This window comes from Rhipicephalus microplus, chromosome 7 (assembly GCF_043290135.1).
Source record: "Rhipicephalus microplus isolate Deutch F79 chromosome 7, USDA_Rmic, whole genome shotgun sequence".
Lineage (NCBI taxonomy): Eukaryota > Metazoa > Arthropoda > Arachnida > Ixodida > Ixodidae > Rhipicephalus > Rhipicephalus microplus.
Window position 1 is genome coordinate 83782541 of NC_134706.1, and position 27762 is coordinate 83810302.

The window sequence follows — 27762 nt, forward strand, 5'->3', positions numbered from 1 at the left end:
TTCTTTAGTTACAATTGTACTTTCCGAAGTTAGTAGTGTCTATGAGAGCCGACCAGTACACTACGAATTCTATAATAGGAATATCTTATTACGCGCCTTGAAGCTTCGTCACCTCCAGTCTTCATGCGTTACGTGAGCTCTATCCATCTCATACACTTTTGTGTCACGTGACTACTAGGCGACCGAAAACATGGCGGCCAGCGCAAAAGCGGGCTCTTCGAAGCAAACATTAAAGGACCAAGCGGACGACGAACTCGTCGAATTGTTGGACGACAACGCTGAAGTGGAACACGATGACAGTGTCATGCGTACGGTAACGTTTAAAGCGGTGGGTGGCATTCGTTCTTTGTCAAGTGTTGCTATGTCGTTTTGGTCAGAAACGCACTGCTTTGTTCACTTTCATCGGTGTACGGCCCGTAGGCACTTCCTTCGTTTGCAACTCTGAAGTGACTCTGCGCCCCCGCTCCCACCTAGTCAACTAAGGTAATGGGGGAGCAGCAAAAATTTCCCCTTGTGTGTGTGTGTGTGTGGGGGGGGGGGGGGGGCGGGTCGGTGCGACAAACTTTCGCCGCTCGCTTATGCCAACACATCATAATAAAGAATAAAAAAAGTTCACCTAGCGATAGGACTTCATTGTCATTGTATGTGTGACTTCCTGGGAAAATTTGTTGTGTTGTTTGATTATTTAATTATTTTAGGCTCGTGCATGAGGTGAAAAAGTGAGTTTAAAGTGGAAAAAAAATTTCGTGAACAGGAGCACTCACGAAAACTTTTCAGCTTAGATGCTTGCTTTCTTTTTCATTAATGTTCATCGCCCTAAGAAATCTAAGATATTCAATGTGGTATCTCCAGCCTGTTTGACTGAAAGCTGCAGTAACTTGAAGGTGAACAGCAAACTCCAAAGTACAGCAATATTTGGTCATCAGAATGAATATCGACCAACTGCACAACGACTGCCTTGCCGAAAAAAGCGGCCTTATAGAATTATGTAATCAAAAAGAGCAGTTAAAGAAGTTCTGAGATAGTTAACGCTGCATGCCTTACAATAGTCCATCCACTGTAGTCGCCATCTTCAAATACCAGCTAGTTGAGATGCTGTGTGAACTCTTGCTCGACAGCGTGGAGCAAGAAATGGTGACATCAGATTAGTGCCAGTGTCTCTTCCAATTCTTTGTGTTTCTCCTTGGCGAGAATTGCAAACACAAGGAAGCAGGGACAGCACAAAAGAACGTGAAGGGTAAACGACTCTTTGTCGTCCCTTGCACTGGCACTCTCATATGCAATGAAGAGTGATGGTGGCCGCCATCATCAGGTACCCAGCAGAGAGAACCTGTCTGTAGTGTGACATGCAAGTTATCTGTACGGGATGCCTATTTGCTTTATGTGCCGCTTTGGCAGCCTAGGACTGTTACAGATAATTAGTGACTGCCACCAAAAGAATAGCAATTCCTGTTGTTTTACATGTGAAAACTACAGTCTAGCTGTGATGCACACAATGAACAGTGTTGTTTTACATGCGATAACTACGATTTAGCTGTGATTCGTGCAATGAACAGGACTCATAAATGGCTACGACCATTGTTTATCAGCGATGCATTCTTAAGGACCCTTGCAAAATGATGGAATAGATGTAGACTTCTTGCAGTCAGAAAAAAAGGGGGGAAGGGGGGAAATCACTGGACAGCAAGTTGCATACGCAACTGGGAAACACTGTTTTAGAATCTCTGAGGTTGTTTATCTGTTGATAATAAACCCTTATGGCATCCCTTTTTGTTATAAAGCTGTTACACATAGTCACCTAAACCTACATGACCTAAATAGATTTTACTTTACTTTTGTATTTAAAAAATAATTTTATGAAGTGTACCTAAATTCAAGACTCAAGTAATGTATAATTACAGGGGTTTAATGTCCCAAAACCACGACATCATTATCAGTAGTTTGTGAAGGGTTCCCGAAGTTTCAATTTCTAGAGGTTCTCCGATGTGTACCGAAATATAAGTACAAGGGCCTATTAACATTCTTGCCTCCGTCGAAAATGCCACCTTCACAGCCAGGATTTCATCCCACGATCTTTGCGTGAGCAGCCGAGCACCAGAACTTAACTATATGACAGTGACAGATAATTAAAAGCAAAGAAATGCATGAAAAGTAGTAGTATTGAACATTATACATTAGGACTGTGGTGGAGTTCATTTAACTTCGCTTATGTCACAACTTGTTGCATTTCAGCAATGTGCAATACAGTTTTAGGCAACGCAAGCAACAAGCTCACCCGGCTTACTCTTGCAGTGTAGCCAGAATATGGCCACTGCCCAGTCAACTCATCTAAGTACACTCAAACCTCGTTATGACAGAGTTGCATCTTACACAAATAAGTGCGTTATGTTATTATCAGGAAATTTGTTTAAAGGTTTATTGCTAACACTATATCTATAGCAAGACTACTTTTATTTTACTTCCTTATAACCAATATTTTGTTATATCTGGGTTCGTTATATCAAAGTTTGAGTGTGCTAACAGTAGACGTTGGGATAAGGATGGGTTGTAGCACGAGCAGCAGGCAATACCACGTAATGAATGGCAGCTCGCCGTTATCTGCCGATTCCTACATACGCTGCGAACACTTGAAGCCTGATAGTAAAGGTTAAAAAGAGCTTATACTAAATGTAATGCAGAGAAATGCGAAGGTAGTGGTGCGCGTTAGAAAAGTAAACAAGTCTGGCCAATATAATGTTTGAGGTCAACAGGATATGAGGGCTACGCAGGTTATGTGTTGATTGCGACAGAGTACTAGCCGTCTATTGCAGCTTGGGAATGGATGCCAAATCAAATGCAATGCAGAGAATGACAGGGAATCATGGGGTATAGTGTAATTAAGGCATTTAGAGCTGTAGCTCTTGTTAAACTGGCATATAACAGATGTTGTAGCAATCATAGCAAATATTCTGTTATTAAGAAGTTCTTGCTACTGAGTAACTGTCTACAGTCCTTTGTTTAAATATTGTTTTTTAAGATATTCTGTTAGTACTTGCTACTGAGTAACTGTCTACAGTCCTTTGTTTAAATATTGTTTTTTAAGATATTCTGTTAGTACATTATCGCTGGAATAGAAGGGAAAACCTGGTAGTCATCAAGAAACCATTACGTTTTGCTTTACGTCCCCTCACAGTGTTCCTTAATTTTATTTATCTCTTATTTATTTATTTAATTATTTACATTTGCCTACCTTCTACCTTGTCAACAAGGAATTGCCTAGGAGAAAAGAGGGGTAACGTAATAATACTAATTGTTAGGGTTCAACATCTCAAAAACATGATATGATTATGAGAGACGCCAGAGTGGAGGGCTCTAGAAATTTTCACCTCCTGGGGTTCTTCAGCGCGCATTTAAATTTGAGTACAAGAGCCTCGAACATTTTCGCCTCCATCTTTACTTGTGGTCGTAGCCTGGATTTGACACCATGACCTTCAGATAAGCATTGGAGCGCGTAGCCATAGACGTGGAGGACGGTGAGGAAATGGCACGCATCGATATGTTGTTGCACAAGAAGTTGTCTTTGTATCAATAAAACTTCCTGTCGAGCTAGTGTTTTATCCCAGACATCATAAATTTTAGCACAAACAAGAAAAGAAATAACTAGCTGAGAAAAGAAGAAGACAGTGCTCAGGGCAAGCACTAATGCCCTGTACATTGTTTTCTGCTCTTCTCAGCTAGTTCATTCTTTTTTCCCGTTTGTGCTAAAAAGTGCCACGTTTGGCCTTGTAGTTGACCTAATTTCTGGCTATTTGTGGATCGTAATGCAGAAGACGATCCAGGAGCTGATGAAGATGAACTTTGAAGATGACAAGATAAGGAGTAAGTCGCACACCAATTTAATTTTTTTAAGAAGGAAAGTATTTCGTTTGTACGGCACTTTGACAACAACATATAAAACAGACAGTCGTGCATCTTGTGCTCGGTTTATTTCTTTACATTACTTGACTGAAATGCTTCCTTCTACTACTTTTTCTGGCATGATAATCTTGTGTACCCCTTTTACTAAAGAAATGCATTCGTGAAGGGTTAGTCACATGATTTGCTCGAACACAAGTGTCAGAAAGAACAGAGCACAAGCACTATCTGTCAGCTGAGAACTTCAAACTACAACAAGGAAAGTTATACCCAGATAAAAAGCACTAGAACCTAGGAAGAGGGTTAAACCAACTGAGTTCATGTCAACAAAGTATAGTGCTTGAACCAACAGCAAATGCTGTTTCAAGTTCTGACAGTGCCTGTCTTGCTCATGGATCCTCACTACTTTCATGAAATATCCAGCGATTGATCAAAATCTGTTTCATGAACATTCTGCGTCACTATTTTTTTTTAAGTTTCTGTGCCTAATTTATTTCACAGAGTCCATTTTCAGCGTTTTTGTGATGAGTTGCTAATGCTTGTGTGCATCACAAAGGAAGCATTGAGTCACCTAGACATAGGTATTTAATTGCAGCTGAAATTCATTTGAATGCTTCACATGTGCTCTGCGATTTTTCTCAATGCTGATTACCATCTGCGTTTCAAAAAGAAATTGCAAAGAAATCTGACTATTATTTGAACCTTAGTAGTGACACAGTGCGTTAGTTTCACAAATTGCAATATCAGTAGCAGTTTCGTTTCTCTAATTTCATGCAACTCTTATTGGTTCTGATCTCACCCAGGCTTTTGTATTTTACGTTGTTATTGATTTTCAACGGGTTTCAACATTGGACGCAATGGCTAAGGTTCAATTCGAGTGGTGGTAGAAGTCAACACCTTGCGTGCAGCCCGGCATGTGTTGTCACCCACATCTGCACTGCCATCAGTAATGCTTTTTTTCTCTCCATTCTCACAGTTAGTGCCGATGCAGTGAAGCTGATTGCAGAACTCTTCCGGGTGCTTACAATGGGTGAGCATTGCTCCTTTTTCTGCACATTTTAAGTGGTAACCGTTAACCAGTAAGCTTGCGCAAATATAGTTTTTTTTTTTTTTTTGCTTTGAAGTGAATGAATAATGGCATAGAATGATTTAGAAGCCAACTTGTATGATAGAATGATTTAAATAGCAGTAGGATACAGGTTATTAGTGGCAGAATACAGGTTATTAGTAGCAAAATACGCCCTCTCAGTGACTGAAAAGGGCCGGCTCGTCTGATCTCTCCTTCAGCCATTCAGCCCTGTTCCTCAACTTCACTCGCCCGTGTTTACCTACGAGTAGAACATACGAAGCGTCGAGACATATTATCAACTTGAACTTTATATGGCATAGGATGTGGGGGGGGGCGACGAGAACAGCGACATCGACGGCAAAAACCGGTCAAAAGTGTTGATATAATTATCATTTTAATAATAATTGTTTTGCCATGTAACACCCCTTTGTTTAATCAACTCTTCATTTACCTGCCCGCGCAGTCGTATTTCTCCTCATTGTTTGCAAAACACAACTTGCAACCTTATTTGCCTTTGCACCATTTCATTCAGTAGATGCGTGCGAAATCTTGATCAGCGTTTTATAGTTGCTCGAACGTGTCCACAGAGGTACTAGGAGTAGTGATAATAATTTTAATTTCTTAAGGGGTTTTCGCTATCTCAGCTTGTCACAAGCAAGCAGTCATCGCTCTTTGGTTTATAACAAGCCTGCATCGTCATGCATATTTCAACATTTTCTAAATGGTTATGTAGTACTTGCATGCAGATCACATGGCATGCTGCTTTAATTTGTGTATTTGTGTATGTGTGTGAAGGATCGCACTAGACGGGGAGTTTTAATTCCTGTGTTATTTTCAGTTCAAGGGACAATAAAGTGGAACAATTAATCATATTGTGTTGGCAAGTCGTACTGCAAGAACTGAAATATAATTTATTTCATCATTCTGGGTTAAAATAGTAGAGAATAAAATTAAGGTGATTTAATTTTTAATTTCACGACACAATGGATTTCATAGAATTCAGAGCATATTTCACGCCACAACGTCATGGATTTCAGAGTGTTTTTTTTTTTTCATTTTGGCGACATTCACTCAAGCAAATTTCCTGTAGCTTGGTATGCTAAATCTGTGGCCCCCTCAAAGCACAATGTAATTTAAACCTCGATACAACGAGCCCTATTATAGTAAAGTAAATGAAAAATAGTCTTGCAATAAGTATACCTTTAGGTCACACACATTCAGCAGTGGTGGCACCGTGAGGCTCGTCGACTGGCTACTAAAGCAAATCGTCTTCCTTTTCCCAGGAATCGACGTCTATCAAGAAACATCGGTGCTACCATCCATCGGTGCGACGTCCAGTGGCACAAACGTTGGATAACAAGCCTGACGTCATCACCGAGAACGTATAAAAAGAAGAAAACATCGTGTGTCCTGTCACACACATTCAGCAGTGGTGGCACCGTGAGGCTCGTCGACTGGCTACTAAAGCAAATCGTCTTCCTTTTCCCAGGAATCGACGTCTATCAAGAAACATCGGTGCTACCATCCATCGGTGCGACGTCCAGTGGCACAAACGTTGGATAACAAGCCTGACGTCATCACCGAGAACGTATAAAAAGAAGAAAACATCGTGTGTCCTGTCACACACATTCAGCAGTGGTGGCACCGTGAGGCTCGTCGACTGGCTACTAAAGCAAATCGTCTTCCTTTTCCCAGGTTGGTGCTCATCTGTATGTAAAATTTGACATATCCTGGTTGAGTACGCGGTTGCCACTGCTGCTGAGTAACTAACATGACCAACACCTGCATTTCTTGTCATGAAGTTTTGCGGGACGCACCATACCTGTCATGTTTAGAGTGTAAATATACGTATCATTTAGGTGCATGTTCAGGAGTAACAGAATCGGCATATAAAAAGAAATATGCAGCGGCGAAGAACTCGTGGAGCTGTGCAACTTGCAAAACGTCGAAAGCTCGAAGCAGCAAGTGTGCTGAACTAGAAAATGTGGAGCAGGAAATGAACCTCGCAAAAGAAATAGGCGAAATTCAGAAGAAATTATCACTACTTCTTTCAATGAAATCGCAAGTCGATGCTCTGGCAGGTGTTGCTGACACTGTATGTGGTATTGAAAGGTCACTACAGGAAATGTCAAGCAAGTATGATGACGTGCTTGCCGAAATGAAGCGACAGAGTACTGATATGAGCAATTTAAGAAAGCGAGTGGAAAAACTTGAAACGCAGACTAACAATAGTGAAGTAGAAATGCTTAAGCAAGAAGTTAATAACCTTGATCAATATAGCAGACGCCTTAACCTGGAAATCCATGGACTAGGCGAACAAACTAATGAAAAAGTAATAGAAAAACTTAATCTTTTGGCTGATGAACTGGAGCTTCCAAAATTATCTGGAAAGGATATTGAAGCCGCCCACCGACTGCGCACTAGAGCAGGCACAGACGGGGGTGATAAGCCATCGCCTATTATCGTGCGTTTTTCTGCCCGGTGTACTCGTGACGCTTGGCTTGCAAAAAGAGGCGAGCTACGAAAAAAGAATTCAAAGGTTTTCATCAATGAAAACTTGACTGCACAGAATAAGCGGTTGTTCTGGCAAATGAAAACAAAGGCAAGAGAAATGAAATATCAATTCGCCTGGGTCAAGGACGGAAAATTCTTCGTTCGGCGCAGTGAACGGGACAGAGTAATACGGATTAAGACAGCCAGTGACCTCGACCATATAAGATAACTCTAAAAATGACACTTTTTTTTTTTTTCGTGCGCCATATAAGCATATGGCTGCTCACGACAACACAAAATACCATGATGCTGATTCATTTAGGCGTCTCAAGGCCTTACGTGGCACCAAGCGATTCTCTTTGCTTCACCTTAACACACGAAGTTTAAAAAATAAACATGATTCTGTTAACCTTTTTTTAGACAACTTAGATCATGAGTTTGACGTATTGGCATTCACCGAAACTTGGTTTTCCAATGACTGCCCCGCTGTAAACTTTTCGGGATACAACTGCATATCAGTATCACGACCTAAAAAAAGAGGAGGAGGCGTTGCTGTGTACATTAAAAACCACTTTAATTATGAAGTTATTCCAGAATACTCAATCATTGATGTTCACTATGAATGTCTGCTTGTGAAGTGCTTTAACACAATGCTAGCCGTTCTATATAGGCCTCCAAACGGTTCTGTAACAAAATTTATTGAATTTCTAGAGCGTGTTTTAGAGCACTGTTCATACGTTGGTCTACCTATAATAATTAGTGGAGACCTGAATATAAATTTTCTCTCTGTGGAGTCACCTGCACAGATGCTACTTGATGTTTTTCTTTGTTTTGGCTGTCAAAATGTCATTGATGTACCTACAAGAATAGCGAGCAAATCTGAAACTTTGCTAGACGTTTGTTTTACAAATTATGAAATTGGTCAATCTGATGCCGGAGTGTTAATATCAGACATAAGTGATCATTTGCCCTTCTTCATCTTTTTTACGCCTCACATGGCTCAACACAACCAACGCAAACAGCCACCTATTCTTTTAAGAAAAATATCTGCAGAAAGGGTTAATTATTTCAAACATTTGGTTGAAGGAACTAGCTGGGAGCCTGTCTTGCAGATAACTGATCCTACCGTCTCCTATGACTTATTTATTAGAACATTAAAAGAACTCTATTACACTGTATTTCCCTTAGAACAGCTTAAAAAACATAAAAAATCGAGAAAACCATGGATTGATGCCTCTTTACTGAAGAGAATAAAGACCCGTGATAAACTATTTGCATTGTTTATAAAAACAAAGAACCTTGATCAGTTAGCTGAATACAAAAAAATGAGAAATAAATTAGCAGCTGATATTAAACAAGCACGTAACTTGTATTACGAGGCTAAGTTTACTAGCATTGCTAACGATTCCAGGAAAGTGTGGAATTGCGTTAATGAACTACGAAATAAAAACGAAAGAGACGTAATATCGGAAATATTGATTGAGGGCGTATCATATACGGGTAGTTCGCTGGCAAACAAGTTTAATGAGCATTTTTTAAAGGCAGGTGTTTGCACGTCTTCACCGACAAATGATATCAGCTGCACTTCTTACATGAACAGCTCAGATTCAACAATTTATATGTATCCTACTACACCGGAAGAAATATGCGGCTTGTTAAAAAAGTTAAAAAGCAACAGTGCCTGTGGTGTAGATGAATTGAAGGCAGTTCCTCTTAAAGTAGTCGCTCATGCTATCTGTTTACCTCTATCGCACATATGCAATCTTATTCTAAGCTCTGGAACGTTTCCCAACGAACTGAAGATTGCAAAGGTATCAGTTATTTTTAAAGGAGGAGATAAAAACGATCTCGGTAACTATAGGCCAATCTCTGTTTTACCTATGTTTTCCAAGGTTATTGAAGAAGCTATAAACTTCAGGCTTACTAATTTTTTTCAGCAAAAAAACATTATCGTAAAAAATCAATATGGTTTCCAAAAGAAAAAATCCACAGAAATGGCATTACTCGATATTAAAGATAAAATAGTTGACAACATAGAAAAAAAACTATTCACGGTAGGGCTTTTCCTTGACTTTAAAAAAGCATTTGATTCCGTTAAGCATGATGTTTTACTGCTCAAACTATCCAGATACGGTGTCAGAGGTATAGCTCTAGACATTGTAAAAAGTTACCTAGAAAACCGTGTGCAATACACCAATATTGGTAATGCGAAATCTGAATTCGGTAAAATTACATGCGGCGTGCCACAAGGGTCAATCCTTGGCCCACTCTTGTTTATTATGTACATAAATGATATAGTTAACATACCTCTTACACCTGACATTATTTTGTACGCCGATGACACGAATGTATTCTTCTCTGGGCCAGATATTGACGACCTTATGTTGAAAGCGAATATTTGGCTACAAAACTTATCTACATGGCTTAGGGCCAACAGGTTAAATCTAAATGCTAAAAAAACAAAATTTGTTGTTTTTAGACCTCGTAACAAAACATACATTAGTAAGAATATTATTAGCTTTCAGGGACAGCCTATTGAACGCGTTGCGTCTCTTAAATTTCTCGGTGTCTTTTTTCACGAGTATTTAGATTGGTCTGTGCATATAAATTACTTGCGAAAAAACATCTCTCGAGCAGTTGGCATACTATGCACGTTGCGCAGCCTATTACCAGTATGGTTAAAAAGACAGATTTATTACGCAACCATACATTCGCACCTTCACTATTGTCTTCTGATTTGGGGAACGACGACAAAAACTAACCTCAAAAATTTATATCTATTACAAAAACGAGCTGTGCGATTAATTGAACTTCTACCTTTTCGTTCGCACACAGCCCCTTTTTTCGAAAAACATAGACTGCTAGTCATTAATAATATCCGATATAAAAAATTAGCAATGATTATATATCGTGAAGTTAAATCTAATCGAATTGAATTTTTCAGGAAGTATCACGAGCGTAACCACAGTCATAATTTACGACATATTAGTTTCAAGAAAGACACGCTTCGTACAAATTACGGTACACAAAAACTAACTTACCAAATTCCCCACTTTCTTAATGAACACCCCACTGTGATGGCATTAATTGAACAAAGTTCCTCCATTTATGTTTTCAAAAAGAAGATACACACATTCCTTCTAAAAACTCAAACAGATTCTCATACCTCTTTCGATTCATTTTATTTTATGTAACTTTTATGTGCTGCTGTGACTTTATGAATTTTTTTTTTTTTGCTTTTGTCTGCCTGTTTGTTGTGCGTAAATAGTCTCTTATTATTTCTTTATGTGCTAATTCATAATTGCTGTTCATTTCTTTGTTAATACTGGCTTGATGTAAAAAAAAAAAAAAATTGTAAATGTTTTTTGATATTGTATGTATCTCAATTTCTCAATTTTTGTACTGCTATATATAACCTGTTTATGTATGTGTGTACATAGGGGGTTGGCGCTTTGTCAGGCTTTCTTTGCCTTTACGCCGATCCCCTAGGCAAACTGTGTACACGGGTTGTCTGAAATTAAATCAATAAAAAAAAAAAAAAAAGGAATATACCTTTATAATGAATTTTATAATACTATAACAAACCTAGCAGCAAGCACATTATAAATATAACAAGCATATACCATGTGGAAAAGTAGAGGCTCATGTACAGTACACATGTACATGTCAGTGCACGTTAAAGAATACAGGATGGTCAAAATTTCCGGAACCCTACGCTACGGTGTCTCTCAAAATTGTATCATGCTTGCCGGACGTAATATGCCACCTTTCTTTATGACATTATAGAATATGCTATAGACTCCATGCACTGGGACTGGTGCGGCCGTCAGAGAAAAACAAACGTTGAGAGCCTGAGCAGAACGAAACACTCCCCCAACGTTCGCTAGCACGTAGTTTATCTGAATCATGAACTCCTGCATAGTCGATTGTACTAACAGGTACACGCCGTGTCCTGCGGGAACGAAGTTTCAGAGTTTCTGGACTTGTTCCTGCTTTATACGGCAGGGAAATAAGTGGATCACGGCTGTGGGACGTAAAAGAAGTTTAGTTCCCATTTTTGCTGCCGTCTCGCATTCTGCCGATGCGTGCTTGAATTGGTCTGAGACACCCTCTGCGTGTGCAATGATCTTGCGTGATGTTTTTGCTGCCATTGAGCTGGTGAGAAAAGAAACGCATCCAAGAAATTTTGTTTCGGATCAAGGCTGATGGGACGTTTTAATAGACCTTAATAATTACTGCCTTGCCGTGTACCGTTCGCAGTTTTGAGAAATGCAATACGAGGTCAATTAGTGCTTTCCTGAATTGATGAGTCCATCAGTGAAGGGGCTAACTAAATTACGTAGCATTTTAACGTAAACACAAGTAGCCATCCAGCAGCATACGCGCACTCGATAGTATGAAGCTAGCACGTGAGTTGGTTAGTCCTTATTAAACTGGCGCAAGGCACCATGGGGGATCGGCCATAAAATGAGCGGTGCCTTGATATGTAAATGATTTTGTTTATGAATCTCAAAACCCTTAGCAATAGATCATTTTCTAAATAACTAATTAGCTTAATTCACAAAAGAAAGCATAATGTCATTGAAGAATAAGTTTCACTTACATAACCTTTCAATTCGTTTTGTCCCTGTAGCAAATCGAATACGGCATCCCAAACGCTCCTGTGTCTAAAACCAAGTGCTGTAGCTCCAAAGGAAGTAACCGCCGGATATAATGAATTGAATCCCATCTTTCGGATTTGGTTCATTCAAAAGCCTTATTCTTTGACTGATAAACAATCTGCATGTTAGGAAGAAATGATGCAGGGCGTAGAGTATAGCAGAACTATACATGGTAAGAAACGATGCTTTGCAATTTCTGTAGCGACGGATGTGCATGTCGGTGTTTGTTTTGGAAAGCAACATAAACAATGCAAGAGGTTATAGTGAATGAGAGACACGTGACGGTGGCCGAAGTCACCGTGCCGTCGTTATCAGCACTCCACAAGGTGAAGCGAAAGACAGAACGGGACATGCGCCGTCCTCTCTGGACTGAATCCCGAGTTCTCTGTCTCACCTGCGCCTCAAGGTCTTAGCATGAGCTGCGCGAGCGGCGAGGTAAAGACTATGATCATGATGAGCGACGATGATGCCGTAACAATTTCAAGCCAAGCACCTTGGGAGACTGAGTGGCTGAAAATCGCCGTGGCACGACGCCGCAACAAACGAGCACGTAGTTTCCACGGCGAGTGGCCGTGGAGCCATCGATATTTCTAAACGCTCCGAGTATTTCGCAAGTACGCGGGCGGTGGTCAAGCACCGATAATAATCTAGGTTCAAAAGAATGACAGCTTGCCGCGATAGTTATGCAGCTGCCCTCATGCATTACGCAAACCTGACGCACGTGTTTAGCCATCATTCATGGCGACGGGCAGCAAAGTACTCACTAACACAAAAAAAAACGTGGCCCCTTTCCTGAAGGTTTTCCCATTTATTCATGGTGGCATCGCGAAAGATTGTCCCCCTGCGATATCTTTAAATTCTGCTCGAAGCACGCACTAACCCGCCGACCACGGGTGCTTGTGCCACCATAGCTATGTAAGCAATGAGGCGCTGCTATCTGCTACGACTCTCAACGTTGCGCGCCCGCCACAACACAAGTAGCGCTGCACGCGCCTCTCAAGGCGCCTCTTATAGGTCCCACACGGAGTGTATAAGATCTTTCAAGTTCAGTTGTGATCATGTGCAAAACACTTTATCGTTGACATGCTGTTTGCTTTTGTTCATGCAGAAGCGGTACACAGAGCCACCGAGCAAGCAAAGGTAAGAGTTTCAAGTGCACACTTTTTCATTATGATAAACTAATAATCCTTTCTCACTGTATTTTGGTGTGGTTCCTTGCTTAGCTTGAATAAATAAAAGCAGTATATAATACATTTTATATACGTATGTCTATAAATGAGGATAAATTTGGCTGTGCTGCACTAGCCTCTGCATTTTAACCATAAGTGGTACAGTTCTATGTATAGTACCACGAGTTTTCTGTCTTTTCTCTTGTACTCCCATAGTATTACAACTATAAGAATCTTTTGTGTAGAACTGGGATCCTTTGTGGTGTGATCCTCTGTCCTCATCTGATCTGCGCTGTAGGTTGTCGATGATGTCCCTTTAGTATGCTTGGCTGCCCTTGTAGGCCTTATCTTGCATTTTCTTTAATTCCCACCGGACAGTTGATTACTGTATCATTGAGCTGTTTTGTGACTCCTGTGTCGCATTGCTACCACAATTATGGGGCATTGTTTATAAGCAGCATCTTTTGTTACAATACTCTCTCATCAATTTGCTCTTGCATGTACTTTGCTCAGAGCATTTTCTTTTGTAGCGACATTTCGTGAGATTACTAATGTGCTTGAAAAATATTATACTATCTCTGTTGCGTGTTTATCGAAAAGTTTCTTGATGGCAAAACAATTTCTTTTTTTACCTTATAGTTTGTAATGAAAGTGTGCATTAAGGGGGGGCGCGGGTCTTAGAATGGTGCAAAATGGCCAAAAAGTCGATTTTGAGAAACGCGATATTTGAAATTTTTAGACCTATAAGCACGTGTCCTCAAATTGTGAATACTGAATTCGATCAGTAAATAGATTAAAATTGATTATTAAGTCGCCACGGGAGCCGCAAAACAACCCACGGCAGGTCGAATTCGTTCAAACTTCCCGCGCGCTCTGCCGGCAAGGCAGTCGGCCAATAGCCGCCATCTTTGGCTTGTTTTGAAGCTGATTCCTTTCTGCGCATTTTGCCACCCTTCAAAATGGCGTCGCTTAAACAGAATGGCTGCCCTCGCCCCTTTTCGCCCCCTTCCGGGCCGCTGATTGGCCGGAGTGCGCGCGCACCAGGCGAGCCCCCTGCTCCTCGCTTCCCATTGGCTGATGCGGCCAAATTTGCCCGCGCTTTTTTTGTATATTGTTCGTCGGCCGCCGGTGCCTGTTTGCGCACGTTGTTTATCTGCTTCTCCCACGTGCCTGCTTGTGCTACGCAACCGACGCACCGACTTTCCGTCTTTTGCCGGCATGATTGGAGACGCTCGTCTAAAGAAGAAGACGCGCCAAGCGTACGGCAAGAAACGGAGGCGCCCGTGGAACCCCCGCCAGAAGAAAGCAGCCGACAGCACGCAGCCGATTTCGCTCGATGCCGCCGAAGCGGCGCATTCCGACGCCAGCGCGCAGCCGCGGCTGCTTGTGTCCAAAGCAGTGCACTCTCCTGTGCCTTGCAGCAGCACCTCATCTGATTGTGTCGTCGTCGGATCGTCATCTGGCACTTCCAGCAGCATCCTAGACCGCATTGACACGGCCTTTTATCCGGCGGACGAGTTTGCTGAGTGCGCGAAAAATGCAGCAGGCTTGAAGGCATCACTCGCATCGCAGTGCGCGACGGACGTAAGTTCGAGTTACTAGATATTGATCTGGAGGATGGTGGCTAAGAAAACGGGACAGAATTTGTTATTATTGATCTGGCGACGATACGCTCATTATGTGGACTTGTCGCGTGCCCAAAATGCGGTGAAAGCGTCACTATTTCAAAGGCCAAGAAAGAGTACGGGCTGTGTTCGAAGCTCATAACCACGTGCGGCAGTTGTGACTTTCGCGAAGAGCGTTTTTTGTCCCCACGTATAGCCGACGAGACCGACGCCAAAATAAGGCCGTTGGAAGTTAATATGCTTGCCATGAAGGCCATCAACAGTATCGGCAAGGGGGCAACGGCTCTGTCGGACTTCTTTGCCAAGATGAATATTTCGCATCGAGGGCTTCACCACAAGAGTTACCAATGTCACATGAATATAATGAAAGAAGCCTGCTGTGCGACTGCTGCCGAATGCGAAGCGGCGAGCGTTGCTTGCGTCAAGGAGCTCTATGCGGAGTTCGGCAACGCGCCCGGAAGCGTCGACGTCATTTATGACGGCACCTGGCTTACCCGTGGACATAACTCGCATATATGTGTTGGCTGCATTGTTAAGATGTATAGTGGCCTCGTGATAGACCATATCGTGCTATCGAACTTTTGCCTGGCTTGCACCACAGGACCCAAGGAAGGAGAAGCAGGACATTCTGCCTGGCTCATCCAGCATGCCCCTCTGTGCCAGAAGAATGTTGATTGTAATGCTGGCCAGATGGAAGAGGAAGCAGCACTACACTTGTTTGAGCGGTCACTTGAAAAACACAAGCTTCGTTATACGACAATGCTGTCGGACGGCGACAGCAGGACATTCCATGCACTCACAGAAAAAGAGGTGTACGGCTTCATAAAGGTGGCCAAAAAGGACTGCATAAATCATGTACACAAGCTTATGGGAGCTGCCTTACGTACCCTTGTAGAGAAAAAAAAAAAGCTCAAGGTGGCTCACTTGGTGGAAAGGGCAGGCTTGCGCAACAAAAGATAAAGAAGATCACCTCATACTATGGCTACGGATTTAGACGCCACAGGAACAATGTTCCAGGTATGCAGAAGGCTGTTCTAGCAACTTTGAACCACATGTCTTCAACTGACGAGGCACCAAAGCATGACCTTTGCCCTGAAGGCCCTGAATCCTGGTGCGAATTTCAGAGAGCTCTTGCAAAAAATGAGAAGCCGCCACCACACAAGGACAGCCTGCCTGATTTTGTAACTTAGGCATTGGAGCCTGTGTTTAGGCGGCTGAGCGACAATGCTCTCTTGGAAAAGTGCAGCGATGGGATCACCCAGAACCCAAGTGAGAGCCTGCACGCTATGATTTGGCAGCAAGCCCCCAAAACTCAGCATGCATCCTTGCGGAGCATTGAAAGGGCAATTGCCGAAGCCATCAGCCGCTTCAACCAAGGCACAACCAAGAGCAACGTGGAAATTGCCGAGAAACTGGGCTACAGCGCTGGCAATAACTTGGTGCGTCGCAGCCTTGAGAAGGACAAGGGCAGGCTGCAAAAATCGCGAAGAGAGTATCTCGACAGCAGTTCAATAAAGGAAAGACTTTCAAAGTGTCACAAGCCAGCAGGGGACTCTGCTCACAGCCATGGTCTGCTGTAAACAGTCATGATGGCAAATAGTGAGAATTTTTGCAAAAATAAATATTCTTGGTTCTAGACCTAAACATTGTGTAAATCTATTGTCTATCCAAGGACAACATTATTAGATGACTTTTTGTGTTCCTTTCACTTGCAGGGCACTGGAACGACCACAATGTAAAAAAAATAATAATTCTCATGCTGAGTCAATGACTATTTTATAGTTCTAGAACAAGCTGTGAGCAGTATTCTGGGTGAGTACAGTGAAATTTAGCATGGCCATTTATCCTATAATATAAAGCTACAAAATGATGTCAATAATATCGCTGTAGCTTCACTTTATCAAAAGTTAAAGTTGCTAGAAACTTCAAACGTGTTTTTCTCAGTTTGATGTTTTTGCACATTGCACTCGGCCTTACGGGGGTTTTTCCTATGTTAAACTTGAGTGAATGCGACAAAGGTGGTATCATTTTATTCGTCTTGACATGATCTAGGGGGTGATGCTATGTCTATTTCTCTAGCATCACTTCAAAAATTATCATTGAAGATTTTAGTGAGAGAAATTTATTGTAATATAGTGACCATAAGTGTTCGTCTGTTTTCTTGCTTATAAAATGCCTTCAAATGGATAAAAATAGCATCACCTCCTACAGCAAGTATACAGCATTAGATTATGCATTCACTTTTTGGATTTAGCAAAAATAAATTGCCAAGAAGTCCCGTAAGTACACAATTAATTAAGATTCAGACCTTCATATTTTCTAAACCACTTGAAATATTAAGAAACAAATTAGAGATTTGAAATCAGCATGAAAAACTAGCTTAGGTAGCGAATTTTGGTTAAGATTGAGCAAAAAATTAAAAAAAAATTCTAGAACCCACGTTTCCCCTTAAGAAAACATCTCGCATTATGGTGTTTTAAGGCTGAGCACATCGTTCGAGGTTCTGTATTTTTCCAAGATGGCTGCATTTTGAAAAGTATCTCATATAACTTGAGCTCTATTTACGTGCAGCCTGTGTACTAAAGCCATGGGCAATCATTCGAACTAGAGCCCTCTATTAGAGCACATTCAGATGCCAGACCTTCTTTGGTGAATCGGGCGTCATTTCAGGTCCAGTGCGACACTGTTGTCACAACGGAGCACCTGGAGAAGATTCTGCCACAATTGGTGAGTACGGTTCTCACACACAATTAGCTTTCAAATTAGGGAGCATGACCTAGGTTTATCATGAAATTAGGTTGAAGTTGTTTCAAAGCAGGCCCGAATTCATATTCTAGAACGGAATACTTGTCTATGTGGCAAATAAGTGTAATGACTTCATTTTATTCAAAAAATAATTGTAAAGTGTTGCACTCTTGAACGCTACAGTTTACGGTGCTGGCAGTTTGATGTTTTGAAAAAGCAATCATTAAAAAAATTTGGTGGCATAGTATTTTTTGTGTAGTGTGTGCTGCCTTCAGTAGGATCACTACCAGCTTAACATTGGCTCTTATAGCTTTTTGCAATTTGATTTTTATGTTTATTAAATCATGGGCCAGTGTTAGTATATTTTTTTGTTACTCCAGCAGTCGTATAAAAAATTAATTAGTTGTGGTGCATTTTTTCTCCTGGGAAGTGGCCCTTTGGCTATGGCTTTGACTGTGGAAACTTTTTCACCGTCTCCAAGATTAGCACCGCCCTAACGATAACTCAAAAATGATACAATAGACAAAAAGGGTCGTGCTGTTACATAATTGACTTGGGTATTTTCTGAAGGAAACGTAAATCGACTTCAAAGTTCGGCAGACTGTTATTTTGCTGCAGCAGTGCCTAAGTGTCACAGTCCTAGAGCTGTTGTAAGAAAGCAAATATTTTCCAGTTTTTTGCAAAAATGTGGCAGCTTAATCTTGTTGCTGATACGCCATGTAGAGATCCATATGCCTGTTCTTTTTGTTGGTCTGTAATGTGGTGTTCATTTCATGCCTAAAGATATTGCCCAACCAGCTAGCTCGAAGACGAAAACTCTCCGTGAATGTCAATGGCTCTTGCTTCTGTGGTGGAGACCAACTTGGTAACTTTTCATGTGTCATTACAATTGATATTCTTTGGATACTTTATGTGCTTTTGAGTATCTACCATATTTTCTCACATATAACCGCCCCGTGCATACAACCCACACCCACCGGCGAACTGTAGAAAAATTTTCTAAACGAAAGAGATCTACTTATTGCCATGAAGCTACATTATTTCTATTGCTGTGGAGCACTGCCATAAAGGCATCTTGCATCGAAACTTTTGTATTACCCAGATCATAACTTTAGCTCTGAATTTCCTGTATCTTTTTATTGAGCAGTAAGAGGCAATACTGTGTCTGACAAAGAAAATGAGCCCTTAAATTTGCACTTCTTTCCTATACTTTTTTAGCCTGTGATGTTTGAAAAAATACAGGGGTGATTTGTCTGTGCATTACCTTTTTTTCCTTGACTTACACAAATTTAAGTGACTAGGATAGTTATGGTTTAAGAGTGGGGAATCCGGCTGTCTAGCTGAGGTAACTTTCAGACCATCATTAGGTCTCTGGGTATCTGAAACTTTCTCTTGTCAGAGAACCAGTTTGCTGTTGTGTTGCATCACCACTGCACATGCCAGCAGCTTATGGTGCTCAACAAATTTCTCTGATGTATCCAGTATGTGCTGATCTTAGATGAAAAACACATGTTCAGACAGTCTTTTTGACCAATGCGGTGTTTTTGGCAGCACTGGTAGATGGTGTAGTGCATCCAAAGGGACGTGCAAGATGCTTATGTCAGCTTGTCATGCATAACACCTCCAGTGTTGTCAATGCAGGGTCTTTTTGCATTCCCCGCAGGGGCGCCTGCGCAAGTAGGCGTTTGGTGTGTAGCGACACCACGGACCCGAGCTAACGGGGCAGTTTCTACTCCCTCCCACGCCTAGCCGTGCGTGGCTTTGCCGTGCCCTGGGAAAAGGGGATCCTGGGGGTTGAGCTGACGCTGGGTGATTGGACCTTTAAGGCCCCCCGGCAGAGGCAACACACCCCTTTGGCCCCGGCTTCACGTAGACGGCACCCCTGGGCTGACCCACCCAGGGGAAATCGGCAGTCGCCTTTTCCTATCTCTCTCTCCCTACATTTTCGTCTTTCTTACTTTTTTAGCTTTCCTGTCTACTTCTCTCTTCTGTTTACTTCCAATTTTCCTGGCGGCAAGGGTTAACCCTGTGCAAATAGCCTACCTTGGTCTAGGCGCATTGGGTTATGGCAGTGTTGTACGGCTGACGTGTGCAAGCTTTCAGCACCTGCAAACTTGCAGCGTCCCCTTGTTGGGCTCCGTGGAGGGTGGCCGCCAACGCTGCTGAACAAAAATAAGACCGGCATGCATGGAGCATTCCCTCAACTGTCTGATCGTACCGGCCTAAAGCGGGTACGCACCGACGACATAAATTTCTTCAACCAGCCAATAGAAACTTTTCCCCACTTCCACGTCATTCACTGTGAAAAAACCGGAAAGCAAGCCAGGACCGTATCTCCTTTCGTAGTTGCCAGGTGTCTTACTGAAACTCTCGGGGCTGGATACAAAGTAACCAAAATGGCTAGTGGAGACCTTCCTCTCGAAATTCGGGACAAACCGCAATTTGTAAAGCTAGACAGCCTCTCAACGTTTGGTGACGTACCGATCACCGTAACACCACACAGATCCATGAACATCACTCGCGGAGTGGTATCTGATGTAGACTTACTTGAACTCACCGAAACTGAACTTTTGGAAGGGTGGAAGAGCCAAAATGTCAATAATGTACAGAGAATTATCATCAGAAGAGATAATAAGGAAATACCAACAAAACACTTGATACTCAGGTTTGCATCCAGTAAACTACCAGATTCCATTCAAACAGGGTACACAAAGACATCTATCAGGCCGTATATACCAAACCCTCGTCATTGCTTCCAATGCCAGAGGTATGGCCATGGCTCTAAAACCTGTCGTGGTCGCCAGACTTGTGCACAATGTGGAGTCCTAGGCCACGTGTCTGAGAACTGCAAACAACCGCCACACTGTAAACTGCGAAGGAAACCATGCTGCATATTCACGCTCCTGCACATACTGGAAAAAAGAAAAAGAAATAATTACATTGAAGGTGAAAGAGAACATTACGTTTAAGGAAGCACGGCGAAGAGTCGCTCCATTCTATGCACCTACATACGCTGATGCGGCGCGTCAGGGGGCACCGCCGCACCAGCTCTCGCCACCCCTTCGGCCCGCGCATACCGAGCCGGCGGTTGTGGCACCTGCCCCCAAGGTGGCTGTAGCCCAGGCTACACCGCCTACTCCCAAACAGAGACCGGAGACTCCAGAGTCTTCGGGTCTCAAGGCCTCCCCTCACCAGGCGAGGCCCAAAATCCGAACTAACAGCCCGCACGTGCCGCACCAGCTCTCGCCACCCCTTCGGCCCGCGCATACCGAGCCGGCGGTTGTGGCACCTGCCCCCAAGGTGGCTGTAGCCCAGGCTACACCGCCTACTCCCAAACAGAGACCGGAGACTCCAGAGTCTTCGGGTCTCAAGGCCTCCCCTCACCAGGCGAGGCCCAAAATCCGAACTAACAGCCCGCACGTGCGGGCATCCAGTGCTTCCGAGGAGGCAATGGATACGTCGGCACCCTTGGTGCCGAAAGAGTGGCGTGGCTCCTTGGAGCGCGCCAAGAAAACAAGAAAGCAAATAACAGGGCCTGGTGACGGCCCTGTTAAGTGAACTCAAACTCCCCGTCTAAACAGCCACTTGCTTTTCGTACACACAGCATCATTTTACATTCATCATGAACACTCAAATTATACAATAGAACGTCAGAGGCCTTCTCAGAAACCTTGACAACATCCAAGAGCTCTTACACGAACACTCACCAAAAGTGCTGTGTGTACAAGAAACACACCTTAATTCAAAACACACAAATTTCCTTCGTAAATACGTTAATTTTGAAAGGACCGTGATGATGCCATGACATCATCCGGAGGTGTTGCCATCATAGTGAATCAAGGAATTGCATGCACACACTTACAACTCCAAAGATTCCTTGAGGCAGTGGCTGTTCGAGCGGTTCTTTTTGATAAACTGATCACAATCTGCACTATTTACATTCCTCCTAGCTATCAGCTGCAAAAACGTGATTTACACTCTTTAATTGATGAACATCCGGAACCTTATGTTCTCCTTGGAGACTTTAATGCGCACAGCAGGCTATGGGGTGACTCTCGGTATGACGCGCGAGGTCGACTGATCGAACAGTTCCTTCTCTCGTCAAGCGCGTGTCTCCTAAATCGAAAAGAACCAACCTATTATAATCTCGCCAATAACACCTACTCCTCCATAGACCTAAGCATAGCATCTCCATCCCTTGTGTCTCTACTCCAGTGGAAAGTCGTCAGTAATCTGTACGGAAGTGACCACTTCCCCATAGTTTTGAGCACAAATACAGTAACTGAGTGTCCACCACGTGTTCCCAAGTGGCTCATAAACAGAGCCGACTGGGAGCAGTTTTATACCATCGCTCGTCTAGGTTGAAATGACATATGTACTTTGAACATTGATGTGGTTGTCAACTTCTTCACAGCGTTTTTGATTGATGCTGCAACAAAATGCATCCCACAAACAAATGGACACCCTGGAAAACGGCGTGTGCCATGGTGGAACTCTGAATGCCGAAACGCGCGCAAACAGCAAAACAGAGCTTGGAGGCTGCTTCGAAACTCACCGACAGTCGAAAATCTTAACACCTTCAAGAAAATAAAGTCTCAAGCTAGGAGAACGCGTCGGCAGGCCAGAAGAGAAAGCTCGCAGAAGTTTTTGTCAGGGATCAATTCATACACACAAGAGGCCAAAGTCTGGAGCATGGTCTGTAGGATAGCAGGGAAACAAGTACACACACTTCCACTCGTAAACACTCAAGGTGATACCTTGGAAGATCAGGCAAACTTTCTCGGGGCACATTTTGAACAGGTATCCAGCTCGTCCCACTATACTGACACTTTCCAAAAATACAGAACAAGAATAGAGAAGCAGAAACTCGAACACAAATCCACTAGATACGAGGCATATAACCAAGCTTTCAGTCTAGCGGAGCTTCGAACATCCCTAAACTCCTGCAGTACTTCTGCCCCAGGTTCTGACCGTGTGGTGTATGAAATGTTGAAAAACCTACCAGCCGGAACACGAAAAACCCTACTTTGTTTGTACAAAGCTATCTAGTTTTCTGGCACTATCCCTACCTCCTGGAAAGAGGCTATTATTATTCCCATTTTGAAAGAGGGCAAGGACCCTTCTTTAGCTTCAAGTTATAGGCCTATTGCACTTACAAGCTGCTTGTGCAAAGTATTCGAAAAAATTATAAACTGCCGACTTGTACATATCCTTGAAACAAACAATTTGCTCGACCCATTTCAGTGCGGGTTTCGAGAAAGTAGATCCACCACAGACGACCTTGTTCGTATCGAGGCACAGATCAGAGACGCCTTCGTCCATAAACAATATTTTCTCTCTGTGTTCCTCGATATCGAAAAGGCGTATGATACAACATGGCGTTTCGGAATTTTAAGAGACCTGTCCCACCTTGGTGTGCGCGGAAGAATGTTTCATATAATCGAAAGTTACCTGTCAAACCGGACATTCCGTGTCCGTCTGGGCAGTGTGCTTTCCCAAACATTTGTCCAGGAAACAGGCGTGCCACAAGGTGGCGTGCTTAGTTGCACACTTTTTATTATCAAAATGAATTCTTTGCACTTGTCCATTCCCCGCAATATGTTCTATTGTACATATGTCGACGACGTTCAGCTTGGCTTCAAGTCATGCAACTTGGCCATGTGTGAGTGGCAGGTTCAGCTGGGTTTAAATAAGGCCTCCAAATGGGCAGATTAAAACGGATTTCGACTTAACTCACAAAAAAGCACGTGTGTCTTGTTCTCTCGAAAGAGAGGCATGCACTCGGAACCTGACATTGGACTGAACGGGCAACGTCTGTCTGTCAAAGCCGAGCATACATTCCTAGGCTTAATCTTGGACAACAAGTTGACCTTCGTACCGTACATCAAGTATTTAAAAACAAAATGTTTAAAAGCCATGAATATTATAAAAGTGTTGTCACGTACTACATGGGGTAGTGATAGGCAATGCCTCATGAACCTCTATAGAAGCCTCATTTGCACCCACTTAGATTATGGGGCCGTTGTCTATCAGTCTGCTACTTAAAGTGCCTTGAAGATGCTGGACCTCGTGCACCATTTGGGCATCCGCCTTTCTACGGGTGCTTTCCGCACCAGTCCCGTAGAAAGCCTTTATGTTGAGTCAAACGAGTGGTCGCTTCATCTGCAAAGAACTTACATGTCCTTTGTTTATTTCCTTAAGGTGAAAGCAGACAAGAAGCACCCCTCATACTCTACAATTAATGATTTGTCGAGCTCAACTCTGTTTCAAAACAGGCCTTCGAGGAGGCAGCCCTTCTCAGTTCGCCTGAAGTGTCTAGCTGAAGAAACTGCAGTGTCACTTGAACACAGTTTAATGGCTCCTGTAGCATATCCGCCACCGTGGCAGTGGCAGACTATAGACTGCGATGTGTCTTTCCTAGAAGTTACAAAACATGCACCTATTGCCCATATCCGAACATACTTTTTGGAACTTCAACACAAATACACACGTCCTGAATTCTTCACAGATGCCTCCAAGACTAACTCCTCTGTGTCTTACGCTGCTGTCGGCCCATCCTTTTCGGATGCTGGCCCTCTACATCCACGCACAAGTATCTTCACAGCGGAAGCTTACGCGATACTTGTGGCAGCTAAACACATCAAACAATTACAAATACAAAAAGCAGTAATTTATACAGACTCCCTCAGTGTGGTAACGGCTCTGCACAGTCTTAAAAAACAAAAAAACCCGGTCCTTGTCTCACTTTACTCCATTTTGTGCACACTCTACACACTCAAACAACATGTTGTAGTGTGCTGGGTGCCAGGGCACCGTGAGATCCAAGGCAACGTGAGGGCGGATCAGCTCGCTGCATCCGTCCATGAGAGCACCGCCATTACATCCATATCGATCCCGGCCCTTGATATTAGGCCGTCTCTCAAACGAAACCTCAGGGACTACTGGCAGAGCAAGTGGGATACACACACACAAAACAAACTACACGTTATCAAGCCACACCTTCGCCATTGGCCACCAGTATCAAAATCACTTCTAACAGAGGTAACACTAACAAGACTAAGGATAGGACACACATACACGACACACACACATCTTTTGTCCGGTGGTGATCCACCATTGTGTGATAAATGTGGTGAGGCATTAACAGTTCTTCACGTTTTAATTCAATGTAAACAGTTAGACACTCTAAGAAGACAACACTTTCCATTATCCTACCGACAACATATACGTTTACACCCTGCAATGTTCGTTGGCAGGGAACCGCTTTTTAGTAATAAATCATAGTTAGCATTTTTAAAAGAAATTCATAATTTTCATATCATATACCTGGGCATTCCGTAGCACAACCTCTCCAGAGAGGTTTTTGCTGCGGTGGCTACACAGGAAAGCACTTGCCTCACGGCCCTTGGACGCAAGGGTACTAATGTGTGAGGTACTTGTGCTAATTCCATACATGTCCACCATCGTTTTTCATTATCACCAACTTTTGTCACCTATTCACACCACACATACCTTCCACGGCATGGTCATGATTTCATTACTTGTATGTTTTTACCCGCCTTACTGCGAGGAATTTTATGGCCCTTATACAGCCGCTAATCACAATCATTGTCCACATTCCTTGCCCCATGAACTGGCACTCTTTGGCCATCAAATGGCCCTTGCGCCAAAAAAACACCATATATCATCATCATCTTTTTGCATTGTTTTTGAATGTCCTCATTTTAAAGGGCTAGTGACACAAAGTATTGAAGGCGAGAAAACGTTTGGAATAGATTGTTGTCGACTCAATCACACAATAATAATAATAATAATAATAAAAATAATTGTTGGTTTTAATGTCTCTTATTCGGCATATTATTATGAGAATCGCTGAAATGGAGGGCTTCAGAAGTTTTGACCATCCGGGGTTCATAGCGTCCACCTAAATCTAACTGAGCGCACGGGCTCCAAGCATTTTCACCTCCCTCGAAAATGCGGCCATTGGGGCTGGGATTCGATCCTGCAGCCTGCGAGTCAGCAGCCGAGTGCCTTAGCCCCTAGGCCACCGTGGTAGGGAGGGGAAGAGCACATATGCATCATCGACGAAATATCAGCGTATAATATTGCCTGGAACATATTTACATTCAATATTCAAGTGCATGTTGAACTACTGCATGCAAAATGCCCTTTTAATATTTGTGTAAACAACCAACCACCCCCTGTTTGACAAGTTTTTGTTGGCTGTGGCATTCCTTGGGAGCTCTTCTAGAAGATCTTTTAGATGGAAAGAGGGGGCAGACTTGCATAAGAGTACAAAAGCTGATGTGCCTGCCTTGGCAGTGTTTTTTGGGAGAGTCGTGCATATTTGCCGTGCCTCAGGGGGTTCTGTAAGACTAGCTAGGAAGCCTTCGTTGAAAAGAGTATTCTGCGCGTTGCTCATGTGCCTGCAATTTTGTGTGCTCATGTAGCCGGCTATGCTTACACGAAAACCATCTTCATTCGGCGCTTTCTGAAAGGAAAACTGCGACTGAGCGCTATAAAACTGCCTATAAATAATAAACCGTCATGTGCTGGAGCAAATGAGCTCCCTCACCGTGATGAGGGGGTCGTTAACTCCCTAATGCAATAGCAAAAATAATATTCTATATTTTTTGTGTCAATGCTCCTTTAATCGAGTACTGGCATCATACTTCAAGATATAGTTTCCTCTCACACTCAAGCTTAATTATAACAATGTCACATCTGCCAAGAAAACACCTCGTTGTATCCAGAAATTCGTTGTAAATTATTATTTGTAACAATATCTATTATAATAATATTATTCACTTCACTACAAGTGATTATTCGTTATATCCAAGTTTGTTATATCTAGATTTGAGTGTACTTCATTCAGCGGCCCCAGGCTCCTAAATCATTTTACTCGGGAGACGAGTAACTACAAGAAAAAATTAAAACATGCCCGGAGGTAGGTAAAAAGTAATGCAAGAGCAAAGTGTCTTAAATGGCCTGGTGTGCTTCTGTTGTGTCCACTTGCTTGAGAAGTTGCTAGGAAATAATTGAGAAAGCCTGAATGGCTGATTCATTTCTGCTAATCGTGATCATCTGCTGAGCTTTGTGCTGAGCCATGAAAACTTGAGGGAACAATGAAGAGCTGCTGGGGGAAAAAGTTGTAAGTGGCTTGTGTCAGTGAATCTTTTGCATGTGGCTGCATACTGTGTAATGGGTAGTGTGCCTTGAAGCTTGAGCAGTTATTCATGTCAAATCTTTTCGAATGTGTTATACATCCACTATGTGGCCTTACGGGTACAGGTGTAGTAACGTGTGTGCCTTTTTTAGTGAGTGGCCGTCCTTAAACCATGAAGTTACGATAATCATGTTCTGCTACCTGAGGCATTATTGCTGTGCATTATTACGTTTTATATGGGGATGCCTGCATATAGGACAAGTGTGTTTTTTAAAGCATGAAAGTTATGTTCACTGCATTTCCAAGCATAAAAAGTTATTTTCATGCTATTTCCAAGCTAACACGTTCCCGTGTGGTAGACCACCTGTTTGCCACGCAAACGACCCGGGTTTGATACTCACTTGCACCCGGAATTTTTGTATTAATTATTATTTTTATTTGCATCTTTCTCGAATTTTCGGTCTCATGCTATTTTTTGCTCCCACCCAGTGATACCGACGCGGGAATTTCTGTGTAACGATCTATTTAGCGCTATTGCGTTAAAATAAGGCACTCGTAACCGCAAGTTGCACTGCATGGCAGATAATAGTGTTTGACGGCCATGGTAGTCGTTGAGAATTTTAGGAGGTTGCATTTTGTCTTCTCCTGTTTGCGATACAAATCGTGCTCACTAGTGTTTGTAGTAATTGCCAGGTTCGACTTTTCTTTCCTTCTTTTTCTACTTTTCATCTTTCAGGTGCTGGACTTTCCTTGAAAATCCCGCCAACTCGCATCTGCTCCCCTTTGGCCTGGCTACCTGTTGTGTTAATATATGGCTTATGTTTTCATTGCAACATCTGCATTTATTTATTATTATTTTTTGTAAAAGCCAACATTATCGTTTGCAGAAAGGGTCATTTTATAGCCCGAACTGTGGAATTAAAGTCAATTTATTACTGAC

At 42.6% G+C, this 27762-nt stretch overlaps 1 protein-coding gene across 1 annotated transcript; it reads left to right on the forward strand.

Moving 5' to 3' along the window:
* The first annotated feature begins 153 nt into the window (after positions 1-153).
* LOC119179651 (centromere protein X) lies at positions 154-27762 on the forward strand. Its single transcript, XM_037430769.2, has 6 exons — positions 154-328; positions 3807-3858; positions 4871-4924; positions 13226-13257; positions 17582-17638; positions 27559-27762. Exons 1-6 carry the CDS (start codon positions 191-193, stop codon positions 27574-27576), a joined length of 351 nt encoding a protein of 116 aa, XP_037286666.2. The 5' UTR covers positions 154-190; the 3' UTR covers positions 27577-27762.

Coding starts and splice junctions, on each gene's coding strand:
- LOC119179651 (XM_037430769.2), top strand. CDS start 191: ATGGCGGCCAGCGCAAAAGCGGGCTCTTCGAAGCAAACATTAAAGGAC. Junction 4,925..13,225: donor CTTCCGGGTGCTTACAATGG/GTGAGCATTGCT, acceptor TTGTTCATGCAG/AAGCGGTACACAGAGCCACC. Junction 13,258..17,581: donor GAGCCACCGAGCAAGCAAAG/GTAAGAGTTTCA, acceptor GCGTCATTTCAG/GTCCAGTGCGACACTGTTGT.